This window comes from Chroicocephalus ridibundus, chromosome 11 (assembly GCF_963924245.1).
Source record: "Chroicocephalus ridibundus chromosome 11, bChrRid1.1, whole genome shotgun sequence".
Classification (NCBI taxonomy): Eukaryota; Metazoa; Chordata; class Aves; order Charadriiformes; family Laridae; genus Chroicocephalus; species Chroicocephalus ridibundus.
This window is the reverse complement of record NC_086294.1, coordinates 12,968,436-12,982,799: the sequence shown is the minus strand read 5'-3', so window position 1 is coordinate 12,982,799 and position 14,364 is coordinate 12,968,436. Positions and strand designations below refer to the sequence as shown.

Sequence of the window (14,364 nt, the reverse complement as noted above, 5' to 3'; positions counted from 1 at the left end):
TTCGAGGGATTAAGGGTTTATTTTCTCAACTCACGCCATTAAACCCGGAGGAATAATCTCCGACACAGATGTTTGATGGGAGGGAAAAAGCTGCAACACGGAGAGGCTCAATCAGCCGGGCACTGCCCAGGCGGTGGATGAGTCCCTCCTGCGGGCCGGGATGCGGGTTTCCACCGGCAAGGTCCACGGGGAGAGACGCGGGGGCCGCCCGGGCGAGGCCCTCGAGTGACCCCTCGAGTCTCCCGGTGAGGCCGGTGCGGGCGGGGCCGAGCGGGGCTTGGCCCGGGGCTCCTTCAGGCCGCACCGGGCGGGCTCCCACTCGGGCGCCGCTGGCCCCGCCCCCCGTGCCCCGCCCCCGCGGGCGCGGCGCCTGATTGGCCGAGCGTGCGGCGCGGGCGTGTCCGGGGCGCGGCGGCGGCGCGGCGGGGCGGGCGCGCGCGGGCCCGGGGCGGGCGGCGGCTCCGCCCCCCCCCCCCCGCCGCCCTCAGCGCTCCGCCCGCCCGCCCCGCTCCGCCCGGCCCGGCCCGGCCCGGCCCCGCTCCGCTCCGCTCCGCACACACCGCCCGTCCCCGCAGCCGCGGGCCCGCGCCTCGGCTTAAAAACCCCCCACTTTTATTTTTTTTTAATTTTTTTTTTGGCGGGGGCTGGGGGGGGGGGGTCGGTGCAGCATGGGGCTGCCGGCGCTGGAGTTCAGCGAGTGCTGCCTGGACAGCCCCCAGTTCCGGGAGCGGCTCCGCTCCCACGAGGCCGAGCTGGAGAAGACCAACAAGTTCATCAAGGAGCTCATCAAGGACGGGAAGTCGCTGGTCGCCGCCCTCAAGAGTAAGTGAGGGACCGGGGGGGGCCCGCCGGGCCCCGCCACCTCCGGCCGCCCCCCGGCCCGGCCCGCCGCGGTCCGCCTGCCCGCGCTCCCCCCTGGCCCGTCCTTGCCCTTCCTAGGTGCGTGGCCTCCTGGTCCTGCTCCATCATGGACCACCTGCTCCCACCCGTGTCCCCCAGCCCTTTGTGGTCTGGCTGGTCCATCAAGACGCGCCTGGTCCTGGTCCACCAGGGCGTGCATGGTCCACCAGGATATGCCTGGTCCTGGTCCCTCTGGATGTGCCTGGTCCTGGTCCACCAGGTCCCAGTCTGTGGCCCTCAGGGGTTGGGTGGTTTGGGGACGGTTTGGCAGGGGTGATGGGTTGGTGCCGTGTCCCCCGCAGTTGTCCTCTGTCCTCTCTCTGCTCAGGGTGGGGGATGCCTAGTGCCCCCTTCCTAGGAGCGACGGCTCCGTTCCTGCTCTTCCCCCCACGGGGTCTTTTGGGTTCTTTTCTTTTTGTAAGTTTCTTTGGCCCCAACCACAGCTCGCTTCCCCGGCCAGTGGATTTCCCGTACCGAGCACGCCGGCAGTGTGAGCTGCTACCAAGCTTTCCCTGCCCTGCTCCAGTTGGGCACTGCGGGGTGGTGGGACGGGAGAGGGGCATGTCCACGCACACCTGTGCCGTGGAGCACCCCCGGCATTGCCTGTGATGTGCCGGCCTGGCTCGGGGATGTGGCGGGTTGTTTGGGGAGCTGAGGCTCTGGCCGAGCCACCACCCTGTCCCATCCCAGGGGGCTGATTCCTGCTCCCTGCCCAGCCGACCTCACACCCAGCCCCATGCATGCGGTTCCCCTGTGCCGGAGCAGCAGACTGTAACGTCTGGATTACAGGGACCCCCATTGTACCAATTCTTGGCATTTTGGGTTAGAAAACCCTCAAAACCGACAGCTGTCGGTGTGTGTATGGTTCTGCAGGTCTGAGCTGTCTGTCTGCGGTGCGTTTCCTTGTCTCGCTGAAGGCTGCCTGTGCCTGGCCCTGCCTGGAGCCTTCATTTTATCGCAGAACAAATCCTTCAGCCTCGTTCTTCACTGAAAATATATTTTAGGAATCAGCTGGCAGGTCCCAGGGGTTTGTCTCTGGGCTTGCTCAGCAGGCACCTTCAGCGGGTTGCTGGGCAGGTGCTGGCTGAGAAGGCTGTGCCCTCGCCCCGGTCACGCTGTATGGCAGGTATTTTTGGGTGTGCTGAGCCACTGCCTGCTCCCGGCTGCTGGTGGGCTCCTCTCCCACCGGCCATGGCCAAGCTGCACGGGCCCTGCACTCCGGGCTGCCTGCGCCTGGGCAGGAAGAATGCTCGCCGGACTCCGGAGATAAGGATGTTTTTATGGCTGAATTGTTTTGTAGCCTCTATTGAATGCGTTCCTGGATTAGACCTTAATTCCTGTGCAGGACTGGGGGTGTGTGTTCTACTGATGCCCAGACTGCGGTCGGTAGGGGCATGAATAATGAGGATTTTGCCGGAGCGTTAATTAACGCTCGAGCACCGGTGCTGTCTGGCCTCGTGGCCATGTTGTGTCCATGTGCGGCCGCGGGCGTGGTGGCACGCTCCCCACCGAGGTGGTCTGCAGGCCCTTTGGGGAAGGTTTGGGGGTGCGTGGGGCAGGGCATTGCCTGGGGGGCTGGGTATGAGTGTCCCCTCCCTGGCTGGGATGCTCGGCTGCTCTGTGCATCCTTCTCCTGCGTGTGGCCCCTTCTCCTGCTGTACAAGCAACTTCACTGGCCGTGTGGCTGCTGGCGAACCATGGTGCCTCTGACTTCTCCAGCAGAGACCGGGCACAGGACAGAATCTGGCCCAGCCCTTTCCACCTGCATTACCCTCAGTGCGCGACGGGTCTGAGGTCTGGCTGTGTTGTGTGGGCCATCGCAGACCCTCTGTCTGACCAGGTATGGAGGTGCTCCAGTGGTGCAGAGCTGCTGCGCTGCCTCTTGCTGCGTGTTGTTCCCATTTCACTACCACGGGTGTTTGGGATGGCACCGCCATGCACCGGAGCCAGTGCAGGTGGTACCTGGTGGCCATTCCTGGTGATGACCAGGCACTTGCTTCTCTTACCTGGTATTTCTTTTTCTGCAGTGTCTCCAAGTGGTTCATCTCCTTGTGGCTGGGCAGGATGGCGTTATCTCGCCGCTGACATCGCCTCCACGTGCGTCCCTTGGCCATTGTGGAGGGTGTAGGGATGCGGGGCTGGGCAGGTCCAAGGAGCAGCAAACCCCCAGCTCAGGGCATGCTCTTGGCAGAGCTAGGCGGCCTGAAACCGAAGTTACTTGAAGTCTTGGCAATATCCTCTCTCATTTTCCTTCCTCTTGCATTTTCTGCTGAATGTTTCACATCCTCTTTGTTTTAAGACAGGCGCGAGGGGAACGTAACTCTTTGTGTATCGGTGAGGAGGGAGGTGGAGGGGCAGCTTGGATGGGCTGCGGTTATTCAGTGGGGAGGAAGGTGCAGGAGGGAGCAGCACCCCTCCACTGCTCCGGGCAGAAGCGGTCTCCTGTTCCCCACCACCCTGCTTGGCCCTGGCAGCCCTTTGCTGCCGACACCAGTGCAGGAGCAGCGTGCAAGGACGGTGAGGCTGGTGTGAAGGCACGGGAGACAGTCGCTCTCTGGATTTGGTGGAGGGGCTGTTCTGCAGCCACCCTGCTTTTGCCCTCCGTGAAGGAACGGAAAGAAATGGGAATGATTCACAGCACCTTCTCCTTCATTTTGAAAAAGATAAATTTGGAAGGTTGAAAATACTCCTCATTTGCTGAAGGGCTGGTCTTGCTAAATGTCCTCTGATGCTGAGGACATCTCTAGAGTGTGTGTGTGTATGTATATATATATATATATAAAAAAAATACTGTGGGTTTTTTCCCCCCAGTGAGTATCTGTGCCTATTTCTATTGTCTCCCTTTGCTGCTTGGCTGGTATTAGGAGTGACCTGGTTTTCAGCAAAAACGTGTCCCTCTTTCTCCCTTATACACCATACATAAATTATTCAGAAAGTTTTGCAAATGCAAAGACCTCAAGTGAGACATAAATAATGAACTCGAAGCTTGGGTGCCGTGAAACTTGTTCTCCAGCGAAGGAGCCATGGTGACCATCGGTACCAGGGATACAGAAGCTTTTTGCCCTGTGTCCCCTGTGGAGGGGGCAGGCAGGGACCTGCGTCCCAGCCGGTGCCTGGTCCTGCCCACAGCGCCGGCATCGCCCCCAGCCTCTCCGTGTCGGTGGAAGGGGATATCAGTTGCCCAGATGGTGATGCAAAGATGCTTTGCAGCTTGCTTCGGAGCACGAGCAGCGCATGGAACGATGGGGGATGTGGGGGTGCGGGTGGCTGGCAGTCATCACCTCCCTCGCGCCGCTGCGGGGGGCTGGGGGAGGCACCCTCCTCCTCTTCCTCCTCATCCTTCTCCTCCTCCCGCAGACCCCAGGTCTCCCTGTGCTGGCAGGGGCTGTGTCCCTGTGGTGCTGGGGCTGCGGAGGGTGCGGGCTGCCACCTCCTTTGGGTGCCAGGGCTGCAGCCCGGTGCTCTGCCACGTTTCTGCTGTTGTTTTGTTTTGCTTCTTCCTCCAACTCCCAAGCACTAATTTGAAGCCACTGAACTCGTCCACGCCCCGGCTGCTGCTGCGCTCGCACATCACAGGCTGCAATTTGTGTGGCGGGCCCTGGCCGGGGCCGGTGGGGGCTCTGCGAACCCCTTCCCCATGAGGGGTGCAGGAGCTGGACCCCCGCCGTGCTGTGCCGTGCCCTGGCCAGGCTGTGCCATGCCCCACGCTCCTGTGGGAAGGGCAGAGATGCCTGAGCTCCTGAAGGGCGCAGTCAGGCTGGTTTGAGGTTTTATATCTTTTTTGGCTCTTTTTCGTCTCTGTCACCGCAGAGCTGCCTCAGGTGGCGAGGAGGGACCGAAGGGGGATGCAGAGAAGGGGTGATGCTGGGGCGGACCTGGGTCCTGGGGTGGTGGGAGCTCGTCCGACCCACTGGCTTCTCAGGGTGCATGCTCCATCGTGGCCCGCAGGTCTCGCACCGGCTCTGCCCTCCGCCGGCGTGCCCTGTGCTGGCTGCGGCAATGGTTTCCAGGTGCGCAGCTAGTGTGCGTGGCTGTCGAAGGACACGCGGTCGCCCTTTGGTCTGTGCTGGCAGCACGTGATTTTAATGTGCTGCTGCGTGGGACGATCTGCGTTCACCTGCATAGCACTGGGGTGGTGGATGTGGCCTGTGCTGCCACTGTGGGAAGGACCAGGAGGGCTTTTGCTGCAGCTTTGGGGTTTTTCCTGGGACACGTCCTTCTCTGTGGCTCCCGTGCAGCTAAAAGAGCAAAGCGGGGTGGTTGTGTGGCTCCTGCTGGAGCCGTCTGCGTGCCAGGCTCTGCCCGCAGACTGGGCGCTCTGGGATGTGTGCATGCATGGGTTTGGCTCCACATGTCAGCAGCCTCTTGCCGAAACTGAGCTTCTATGAAGCATGTGTGCGCTCAGCAGTGCCGTACCCGGTGCTGGCACCCACTCTGCAGCTCGCCTGGAAGCGAAAGTGAAACTTTTGTCCAGTGTTTAACCTGAGCAGTTAATTGCCTTTTGATACAAACAAGGCTTAGCCTGGCAATAAGGAAATGTTTCAGACTCCAGACAATCCTTCAGTTGCCTTCAGCCCCAGCTGGCTTTGCTACCATTGCTGCCCATCCCTGCCTGCTCTGTGTGTCCCCCAGTTTGGCATGTCCCCGAGAGAGGCGCCCTGACCCAAGCCAGACCCTGGCTGGAGTGGGCAGAGCTGCCCAGTTCAACGGGCACATAGGTAACATGGTGCCCTACACTGGAAATGTCCTTTTTTGCCTCTCCAGGGTGAAAGCCCTCAGGTGTGTTGGAGGAAAAGCCATGTCTTGGGCTGCTTCATAACCCAGTGCTGTAGGGGGTGACGGGTTCTTGAGCCCCAGTGCCGCAGGCACCCATCAATGCTGGGGAGGAGAAAACTGAAGCCCTCCTTGGATTATTTTCATCCTTTTGCCCTTCTGGTCCCTTAAGAAAGTGGTAACAGGCCAAACCTTCCATCGCCTGTGCACAGAGGAGAAGAGGGATTGAGATGCAGAGGTTTAGGTCTGGCCTTCCCAGGAATGGCCCTTATTTTTGCAGGTGCAGACATTAATGGTTAGGGATGTGCTCCCGGCTAGGAGGCAGCTGTACTTCTGCAGACTTGGGTTTGGGGGAAAAGGAGTGTTACGCTTTCTGGAGGGTGCAAAAATAAAAATAACCCCTCCCTGTTGGGTTGCTGTGGCTGCTTGCATTGAGTTCTGCTCTGGTTGTGCCATCAGACATGGTGTTTGGCTGCCACCATTGAGTGCTCGGTGCCGGCCGCCTCTGAGCCACGCTGGCGTGCGAGGGCTGCCAGGTGAGTCACGCCGTGCCAGTGGCACAGCTCCGCATCCTCCCACTGCTGAGGAAACTGCTGCCCCGTGGCGGGGAGGGTGTCCCGGGGCAGCACCGTGTCCCTGCAGGCAGAAACCCCTGTCCCTTCCGGGGCTGTGGGACCGAGCCGTGCCCAGGGAGCTTGCCCTGTGCCCCCAGGGGTGTGGGGGGGGTCTCTGCTGGCGCCAAGCCCAGCAGTGGTGGGGCATGGCCAGGCCCCCCGTGCAGCTGCCGTGGGCTCTCCACCTTGGCTGGGCAAGCAAACCGCAGGGCCAATATGGGAGGAAAGCACGTGGTTTTGGGGTTTGGTTGCTAAGATTAGTTGCCTCTGATTTTTCCTGCTTTGTTCTCCCAGCGAAGGTGTAATGTGGCTCCCCTGTGTCAGGGTGTATTTTTCCCCTCTGTTCCTTTTGGAGGGACATAGGAAACGTTTGGTGTGGGGAATACTTTGTGCTATGGGAGGGGTACGTGTTTACAGCTCAGCCAGTCCTGCACCAGCAGGGCCGAAGGCGAAGAGGACTTCTTCCTCCTTTGCATGACCTGTGTGGCTTGTGCAGTCACATATTTAATAGCTTGTCTGGTATTTTATTCAAACGAGGGGTAGTACAAATGATAGTACTCTGCTTTATTTTCAGCACAACTTGAAAGCTCCTCCTCTTCCTCTCTGGTGGAAATTAGCAACAGGAATGTGTTCCTGCTCGGGAGATGCTCTGTGTTTCTGATGGTGAGCTGTGGAGGGATGGTTGTGGAGCCAGCGCTGGCTCCAGGGAACTGCACGCTTAGCCCGTGTGGCTCAGACTGTAAGAAGGAAAACTTGAGATGTGAGAGACACTTGCCCTGCCGACGTGTTGCAGTGGCTCACCCCCCTCTGCTGCCTGTGGCCATGGTCTGTGCAGGAGGCTCTTGATGACATCCCCAGGCAACCATTGCCTATCACCCCAGGGGTCCCCTGGGGCTGCCTGCGGGTCCCCCCAGACACAGCCGTGACCCCTCAGAGCTGGTGTGTTTGGGGACTGATGGGGAGAGCCCAGCTCCTGAGCCGGGCGGTCTCCTTGAGTCCCACACCAGCCACGGAGCTGGTGCCATGGGCAGGCTGTGACCTCACGGCTGCCATCTCCAGTGTGACAGAGAGGGAAGCTGGTGAGCAGAAGGGCTTGGGTGTGCAGGAGAGTGTGCGCTCGTGATTACATCTTTTAAATTATGCCAGCAGAAGGTTCATTAACAGGCCTCAGAGATCTCTTTAATTGGGAGCATGCCACAGAGCACCTCTGGGCGCGTGTCCCGATACGCCGGTGGGGTGATGGTGTGTGGAGAAGCTGCTGGCCCTGCGCATGCTGCTGCCCGGCCATGGCACCAGCACCAACTGGGTGTTCAAACTTGGGTTAAACTCAACCCTTTTGGTTTAGTGGGGGATGAATTGGGGAATAGACAGCAGCTTTGCAAGGCAGGGGCTGGGACTGACTGTGCTGCTGAAGGTGGCGTAGCCTCAAGGTGCACACTGTGTCCAGGGAGAAAAACCTGAGCAGGAGGTGGATGGACCTGGAAAGGGGGATGTGGAGGGCCAGGGTGGGATGTCCTGGTGTTCCTCCAGTGCCAGGAGGTGGGTACCTGCTGGGTCCTGATCGTACTTCCAGCATGGAGCAGATTTGCCTGGTTTGGGTCAAGAGGTCATTTTTCCAAGGCTGCAGATGTGCCAGCACAGCCGCATCTCATGTCTCCATTTGTCCCTGCAGCGGTGTGTGTGGTGTGTGTGGTGTTACCTGCGTGCCCTGGTGGCAACTCACAATGACGTTTAAAATGCGTGCGAGGAAATGCCGTTCCCATGGTTGCTGGTTGCTGCCGGGAGGGTGGGAGGCAGCAGTGCTGGGGCCCTGCCGCGTGTCCCCATGCTTTCTGCAGGTTGGCTCTGGTGGCGATTCCCTGGCTGATCCCAGAGCCTGCAGCCGGGCTGGGCCAGGGCGAGCAGGGTCGGCCCTCGCGGTGCTGCCAGCCCCCTCCACGGCTGGCAGAGGGGAACCATTGACCCCTCTGCTCTCACCCTTCCCTGCGGGCGCCCTGAAATCGCCCCGTGCTTCTCCCTGACACCCAGGGAGAAATGCCACGGCCAGAGCAGTGCCCAGGTCCACAACCGGGCTCTGCACAGCACAGGGCAGGGATGCTCCGGGGGTTTGCATCCCTCCACCCAAGCCAGGGGCAGCACCGGCGGCAGGGCAAAGCAAACCCTGCCCGTGCTGCGGCGGTTCTGGTTCAGGGCATTTTGGGCAGCCCTTCCACAATGCCCAGCAGTGGGGCAGCTGGAGGACGGACTTTGCCGGGTATCTGTCGCTGTGCTTGGGATTTTTTTGATCTGTCAGTTTGAAGCAGAGCCAAAGGATCCGTGTTCAGATGCGGCGTGATGAGTAGCTGTAGCGTGACGGGGGTGGGCGGGGAGGGGAGGCAAAGCGAGGGGGAGCTTGGTACCGAAACCCGCACAGCTTGTTCGCTCCTTGCCGTGATTCATCCCTCCCCCGGGCACACAAGCGGCTGTCACCAAGTCCGTCCGAGACGAGGCTGTTTTCCCTGTTTTCCTGGCGTGCTCCCATCCGTCGTGGCGAAGGTGCTTCCACCTGCTCCTCTCCATTGCCCCGTTCAAGCTCCTGGTGGCCCTGGGCCTGCGGCTGCACTCTCCTGATGAGGTGTGCTCATTAGGGCATTGCCCTGCCTCTTAATAGCAAGGATGGTCTCAAGTGTGGCTTGGAGGAACTGGGAATTGCGCTTCTCTGCTGCTGCTCCTGCCTGCTGGCAGCAGCCTGGGGGTCATGGCATGTCTGGGATGCTGAATGTGTGCTGGGGAGAGTCGGTGGCCGCGGGATGCTCTGTGGAGCAGGAACCGTGGTGCGGAGGGGGAAGGGGATGTCTCTGTGGTGATGCCAAGCTGGTTTCTAGCTGTAGTTTGTGGGAAGTACACCAGCCTCCGGACCATCTGGCTCCTGCACGTGGAGTGGCGGGCGCAGCCGTGCTGTGTGGGGGCCAGGGCTGCCTGCGCCAGCACGGGGGCGAGGAGCTGGTGAAGGACCCGGGTGCCAGCCCAGCTAGGCGATTCTTTTTTTTATTCCCAAAAGGCAAAAATCATAGAAACATGGAATCCTAGAATGGTTTGGGTTGGAAGAGACCTTAAAGCCCACCCAGTGCCATTCCCCGCACTGGGCAGGGACACCTCCCACCACACCAGGTTGCTCCAAGTCCCGTCCAACCTGGCCTTGAACACCTCCAGGGATGGGGCAGCCACAGCTTCTCTGGGCAACCTGGGCCAGGGGCTCACCACCCTCACAGCAAAAAATTTCTTCCTGAGATCTCAAGTAAATCTCCCCTCTTTCAGTTTAAAACCGTTCCCCCTCCTCCTATGGCTCCCCTCCCTGCTCCAGAGTCCCTCCCCAGCTTTCCTGGAGCCCCTTGAGGGACTGGAAGGGGCTCCAAGGTCTCCCCGGAGCCTTCTCTTCTCCAGGCTGAACCCCCCCAACTCTCTCAGCCTGTCCTCACAGCAGAGGGGCTCCAGCCCTCCCAGCATCTCCGGGGCCTCCTCTGGCCCCGCTCCAACAGCTCCATGTCCTTCTGCTGTTGGTGCCCCAGAGCCGGAGGCAGCACTGCAGGGGGGTCTCTCCAGAGCGGAGCAGAGGGGCAGAATCGCCCCCTCGCCCTGCTGCCCACGCTGCTGGGGATGCAGCCCAGGCTGCGGGGGGTTTCTGGGCTGCCAGCGCATGTTGCTGGCTTGTGTTGAGCTTCTCATCCACCAACACCCCCAAGTCCTTCTCCTCAGGGCTGCTCTCCAGCCATTCTCTGCCCAGCCTGGATTTGCGCTGGGCATTGCCCTGACCCACGTGCAGGGCCTTGCACTTGCCCTTGTTGAATTTCATGAGGTTCGCACAGGCCACCTCTCAAGCCTGCTCCTGGGCTACAGCATAAAATAATCTATTTTAGAAAGATATGGACTGTTTATCTAGAGACAGGCCATAAGTAGCTCATAAAATAAGAAAAGAAGACTTTTCTTTTTCCCCAGGGTTTGCCCAGCCTCCCGGCAGGTTGCCATGCCATGCCGCCCGTCCTGCCGTACCAGCTCCAGGTCTGGCACCTGCAGCACTGCCTTGCAGGATTGACATTGTGTGTGGTGATGTGATTGTAACCTGCGTTTGGTTGCCATTACCCCGGTGCCCTCAATATGCTGCGTGTGGTGAGCACGTGTGTGCGTGTGTGCGCACCCACCTGCTTTTTTCTTCTCAGCAGCTTCTAATCCTGCATCAGTAGCTCGATGAGGGAGGTGTAAAGGGCTCTCTGCACGGGCCGAGTGACCTGTGAAATAAGCTGGCATGTGCCTTTTTAATAATACAGCCTGGTAAAACGTCCCTTTCCTGTTTTTTTTTTTAGTTTTTCTAGCTGAAACAGCATCTGTCCACAACGATGCCCTCGCCGAGTGCTGGTTGCTTAGCAATGTTTTACAAAAAAACCCCATTGCAGAGCAGAGTGGTTCGGTGGTTCTCCCTTGCTTTTCCCTGCATGGCTGGGGGCAGCAGCAGCTCTGCCTTCGCTTGCAGGGTTTGGGGGAGGCCCTGCCCCAGCTCTGTCCCTGGGGGAGTGGTGGGGTCCCCCGGGAGCCCTGGGCTCCACTCCTTCCACGCAGGGAGGCTGGCGCTGCCGTGAGGAGCGGGGCTCTGCTCCGGGGCAGGAGTGAAGGTGGCCTGCAGGGAGCCGGGAGGCATTTCCCGGTATTGAATTCCCAGTCCTTTCAGTGTCGGTGGCTATGAAGGCTGGGAGAAGTGCAGGTTAAAGGCAGCGATGGGCTCTGGGCCATGCATCCCGTTTCTCACCCTGCGTGCCTCCCCAGGCTCTGCTGGAGATTTTAATTTATTATTTTTTTTTCCTGCCAAAGCAGGAAAAATTGACTCACTTGCCGGTGATGTTCCTGTGAGCACGGTGGGATTTTTCCTGTTCTTACAGCCGAGGTGGAGGAGACAAAAGGATTTCCGCAGCCTCCTTGGGAGGAGAAGGAAGCAGGCTGCTGCAAAACTGCTTGTCGAGGGTCTGGGAGATGACCCCGCTTTCCTGCCCCGGCTGCGGGCTCGCCGGCCCCTCGGGATGCCACCCTCACACGGGGGTGGTTGCCAAGCCAAGGAGCGGACAGACAAGGCTTTGCCCCACGCCATCGGCAGCATGCGCCATGGCCTGCCGATGATGTGCTGGAGAGGACTCCTGTCCTGCCCGCGGGGATGGGGTGCAGGTCCCCTCCCTACGTGAGACCCATCATCCCCCAGGGTGCCCCGGTGCTTTGGCGCCTGCCCCTTGAGAAATCAAGCCGGCTCCATTCCGGGTTGGCTATTAACTAATTAGATGTAATAACAAGCTAATCCAAATGCGTGGCTAGTGCCTAAGGCAATCTGCTCCCGCCTTGGTGTGTGGTGTCTGGCCAGGGGCTCTGCCAATGTCCACCCCCCATGCTGGGACCCCCTGCCTGGAGGGGGTGAGACCCCTGCCCGGCCTTCTGCTCCCCTACTGGTCGTTGCCTCGGTCAGGAGCAAATTTCTTCTGGATTAGCGTCCTCTAAATCGATTAGCTGTCTCGGGTAGGGCACTTTATTCTAATGAAATGTGATTCCAGGCTCCAGTCGATGAATTATTGTGGCAATGAGGGTAAAGTAATCTGCCACCTTTCTGTGGCTCGTTGCAGGTTTTGGAGAGGAGAGAAAAGGAAGAGACTCAGAGGAGAAATTATAATTATCAGGGCAGCGCATTACACTATCATGGACTTGCCTGCGCTCCCCAGTAAGGGAGCTGGGGGAAGAATGGGGAGCTGTGAGTAAAACATGGTATTTCCATCCTGCCTGGCATGATGGAGAGGCACTTTACTTGTAGGCTTAAGGCTGGATGCGTTCGCACGACCTGCCTGGAGCAGCGGCAGTGGGGCAAATGCATTATGTGAATTCCTTGTTGCCTGGAAGAAATTGGGAATATCTTTCATGGTTTCAGGCTTACAGCTAAGCGAATGCGGAGCAGCGGGACAGCGGCTCTCCGCAGGTGTGCAATCGCTCCGTGCGGCAGTGTGTTCCCAAATGCCTCGCCCTGGCTGAGCTACGGGGATTTTCACTGCTGCTTCCTCACAACACTCTTTGCTCTGCAGTCGGCTGCCTTTGGCAATGCCAGCCAGGGCAGTAGTTTTCCATTTCACTACTGCATCCCTGAAGTTTTCCAGGCACTTAAGCCATTGCCCGCGTTTGCTGTTTTGACGCATCCCTCCTCTGTGTTTGAGTGTTGGATATTTATGTTTGATTTTATTCGGAGACCGTGTCTGCTCCCACCTGAGCTCCCTCCCCACAGGCTCTGCCGGCTCAGCCCTCGCTGGCCACTGCAGCGGGGATGGGCTGGGGGGTTCTGCCATGAAACAACACCAGGATGTGAACAAAAATAAACACGGGGAAAAGCGCCAGACATGGTAGTTGGGTGGGGAAGTGGAGAAATCTCGTTTTGTTTTGTTTTGCTGCTAAGCGCACGACACGCTCTGGTTGCTCGTGGCCAGTGCGGGAGAGTGGGGTTGGCACCCTGAAGATGCCGACTTTCCTGGTGCCACAGTGTGAGCTGCTGCCCCTTCCCCAGGTGCGAACCATGGGCAGTGATACTCTGGGGGGCTGTGGGGGCACTGGGATCTTGCCATGTTGATGCAAAGCACCAGGAAGCCACCCAGGCGGTGTGTGCGGGGGGGTCCGTGCCATGCTCGTGGGTGGGAGGGAGGGCAGCCGTGGTGATCCAGCATCCCGATTCCCGACATGGTGACAGTCAGCCTGGAAGCCACCTGCCAGGGTGTCGGTACCCAGCTTTGGGTTCATTATCTTCAAAGACCATCCCGGGAGTTTCGTGGTGGCTGTCAGCCGCTGCTGGGAGGGCTCTGCTCTGAGCCCCAGCGCTCCGTGCTGGGAGCAAGGACCCGCTTTAGGATGTGCCTTCCTGCAGCTGCCGACATTTGTCTTCTCAGTGTCTCCAAAACCAGGAAGCCTTTCCGGGGGTCATTTGCATCATTCATGGGTTTTATGTTCTCCCTTGTCCAGACCACAGGTAGAGATGGCTTGCGGTGCTCTACCAACCCAGCACCTGCACATTGCTCTCACTGCCTGCTCGTCAGTTTCTCGGGTTATTTTCTATCATTTTCCTTCCTCTTCACTTCTGAAAAATCCTGTTTGGTCAAGTAGGGAAAATAGTCCAAACTTTCTGTATAGGGCAGGACAGGACAGACGGGAGCCTCCCCACATCCTCCTTGCCCAGAGGGACGGAGAAGTTGTTGAGCCCATTCGGTTGTTCACATCCCCGGCACCGCAGTGAGGGTCCCTTTGGCAATGGTGAGGACTACTTCGGTAACTGCTTCGTTAACCCAGCCCTGCTGCTTTGGCCAGGTACTCTCTTGCCAGCAGCATGGGGAAGAGGGGAACGGGCAGAGCTGTTCTGGGTTTCTGAAGCGCCTCAGCCACCGTGTGATAAAGATCTGAGTCACCAAAGTCACTGTTTGGGTTTCGCTGTGATAGGAAGTGATGGGCAAGCGCTAAGAAAAGCTGAACAGGAAGGATGGAGAGAGGTGGTGAGGCCCCTGCTCAGGGCGACTGCGGCAAAGCAGGCTCTGCACTGGGCTAAAATGTCCAGAAACTCAGACAGATCAGGGCTGGATCTGGGTCAGAGAAGCGGGGGCAGAAGGGCGAGGTTGCCCTTCAGCTTAACCATCAGCTTCCTCAAACCAGGAGGCGGCCGCAGGAAATAGAAGAGTGGCTGGAGCAGCGTGAGTCAAAGGAAGGAGCTCCTCTCCTCCCGCGCTGCTGACGCCCCGCGCCCCGCTGTGGGATGTCACGCCGGGCTGAGCGGTGCCAGTGGGACACCCGGCAGCACGACTGCCAGCTGCCCCCACGGGCTGCCTTCGAGTCACTTACCAAAACATGCATTTCAGGTGTGGACCATTTCTAGCACGGGTGATGGGAGGAGCAGGCAGGAGCCTGTGAAGCCTCATGCATCCGCGACCAGATGTTTCTGAGAGTCCCACACAGCTCTTATCTCCCTAAAGACGTTTTTCCTGATTTTGAAGTTTTCTGTGAAGTGGCATATTGGCACCAGGGTGAGCCGGTGCCCAGGGCC

General features: G+C 59.3%; 1 protein-coding gene across 4 annotated transcripts in view; it reads left to right on the top strand.

The window, feature by feature from the left end:
• Positions 1-556: 556 nt before the first annotated feature.
• The window catches only part of ARHGAP26 (Rho GTPase activating protein 26), a 149,414-nt gene continuing 135,606 nt past the window's right edge, over positions 557-14,364 (top strand). For all 4 annotated transcript variants that reach the window (XR_010072866.1, XM_063348639.1, XM_063348638.1 and 1 more), the window contains exon 1: positions 557-822. Coding sequence is in view for 3 of the 4 variants with exons in the window: in XM_063348639.1 (XP_063204709.1) it covers positions 669-822 (154 nt within the window). In the remaining variant the exon portion in view is untranslated. The remainder of the gene's footprint in view (positions 823-14,364) is intronic.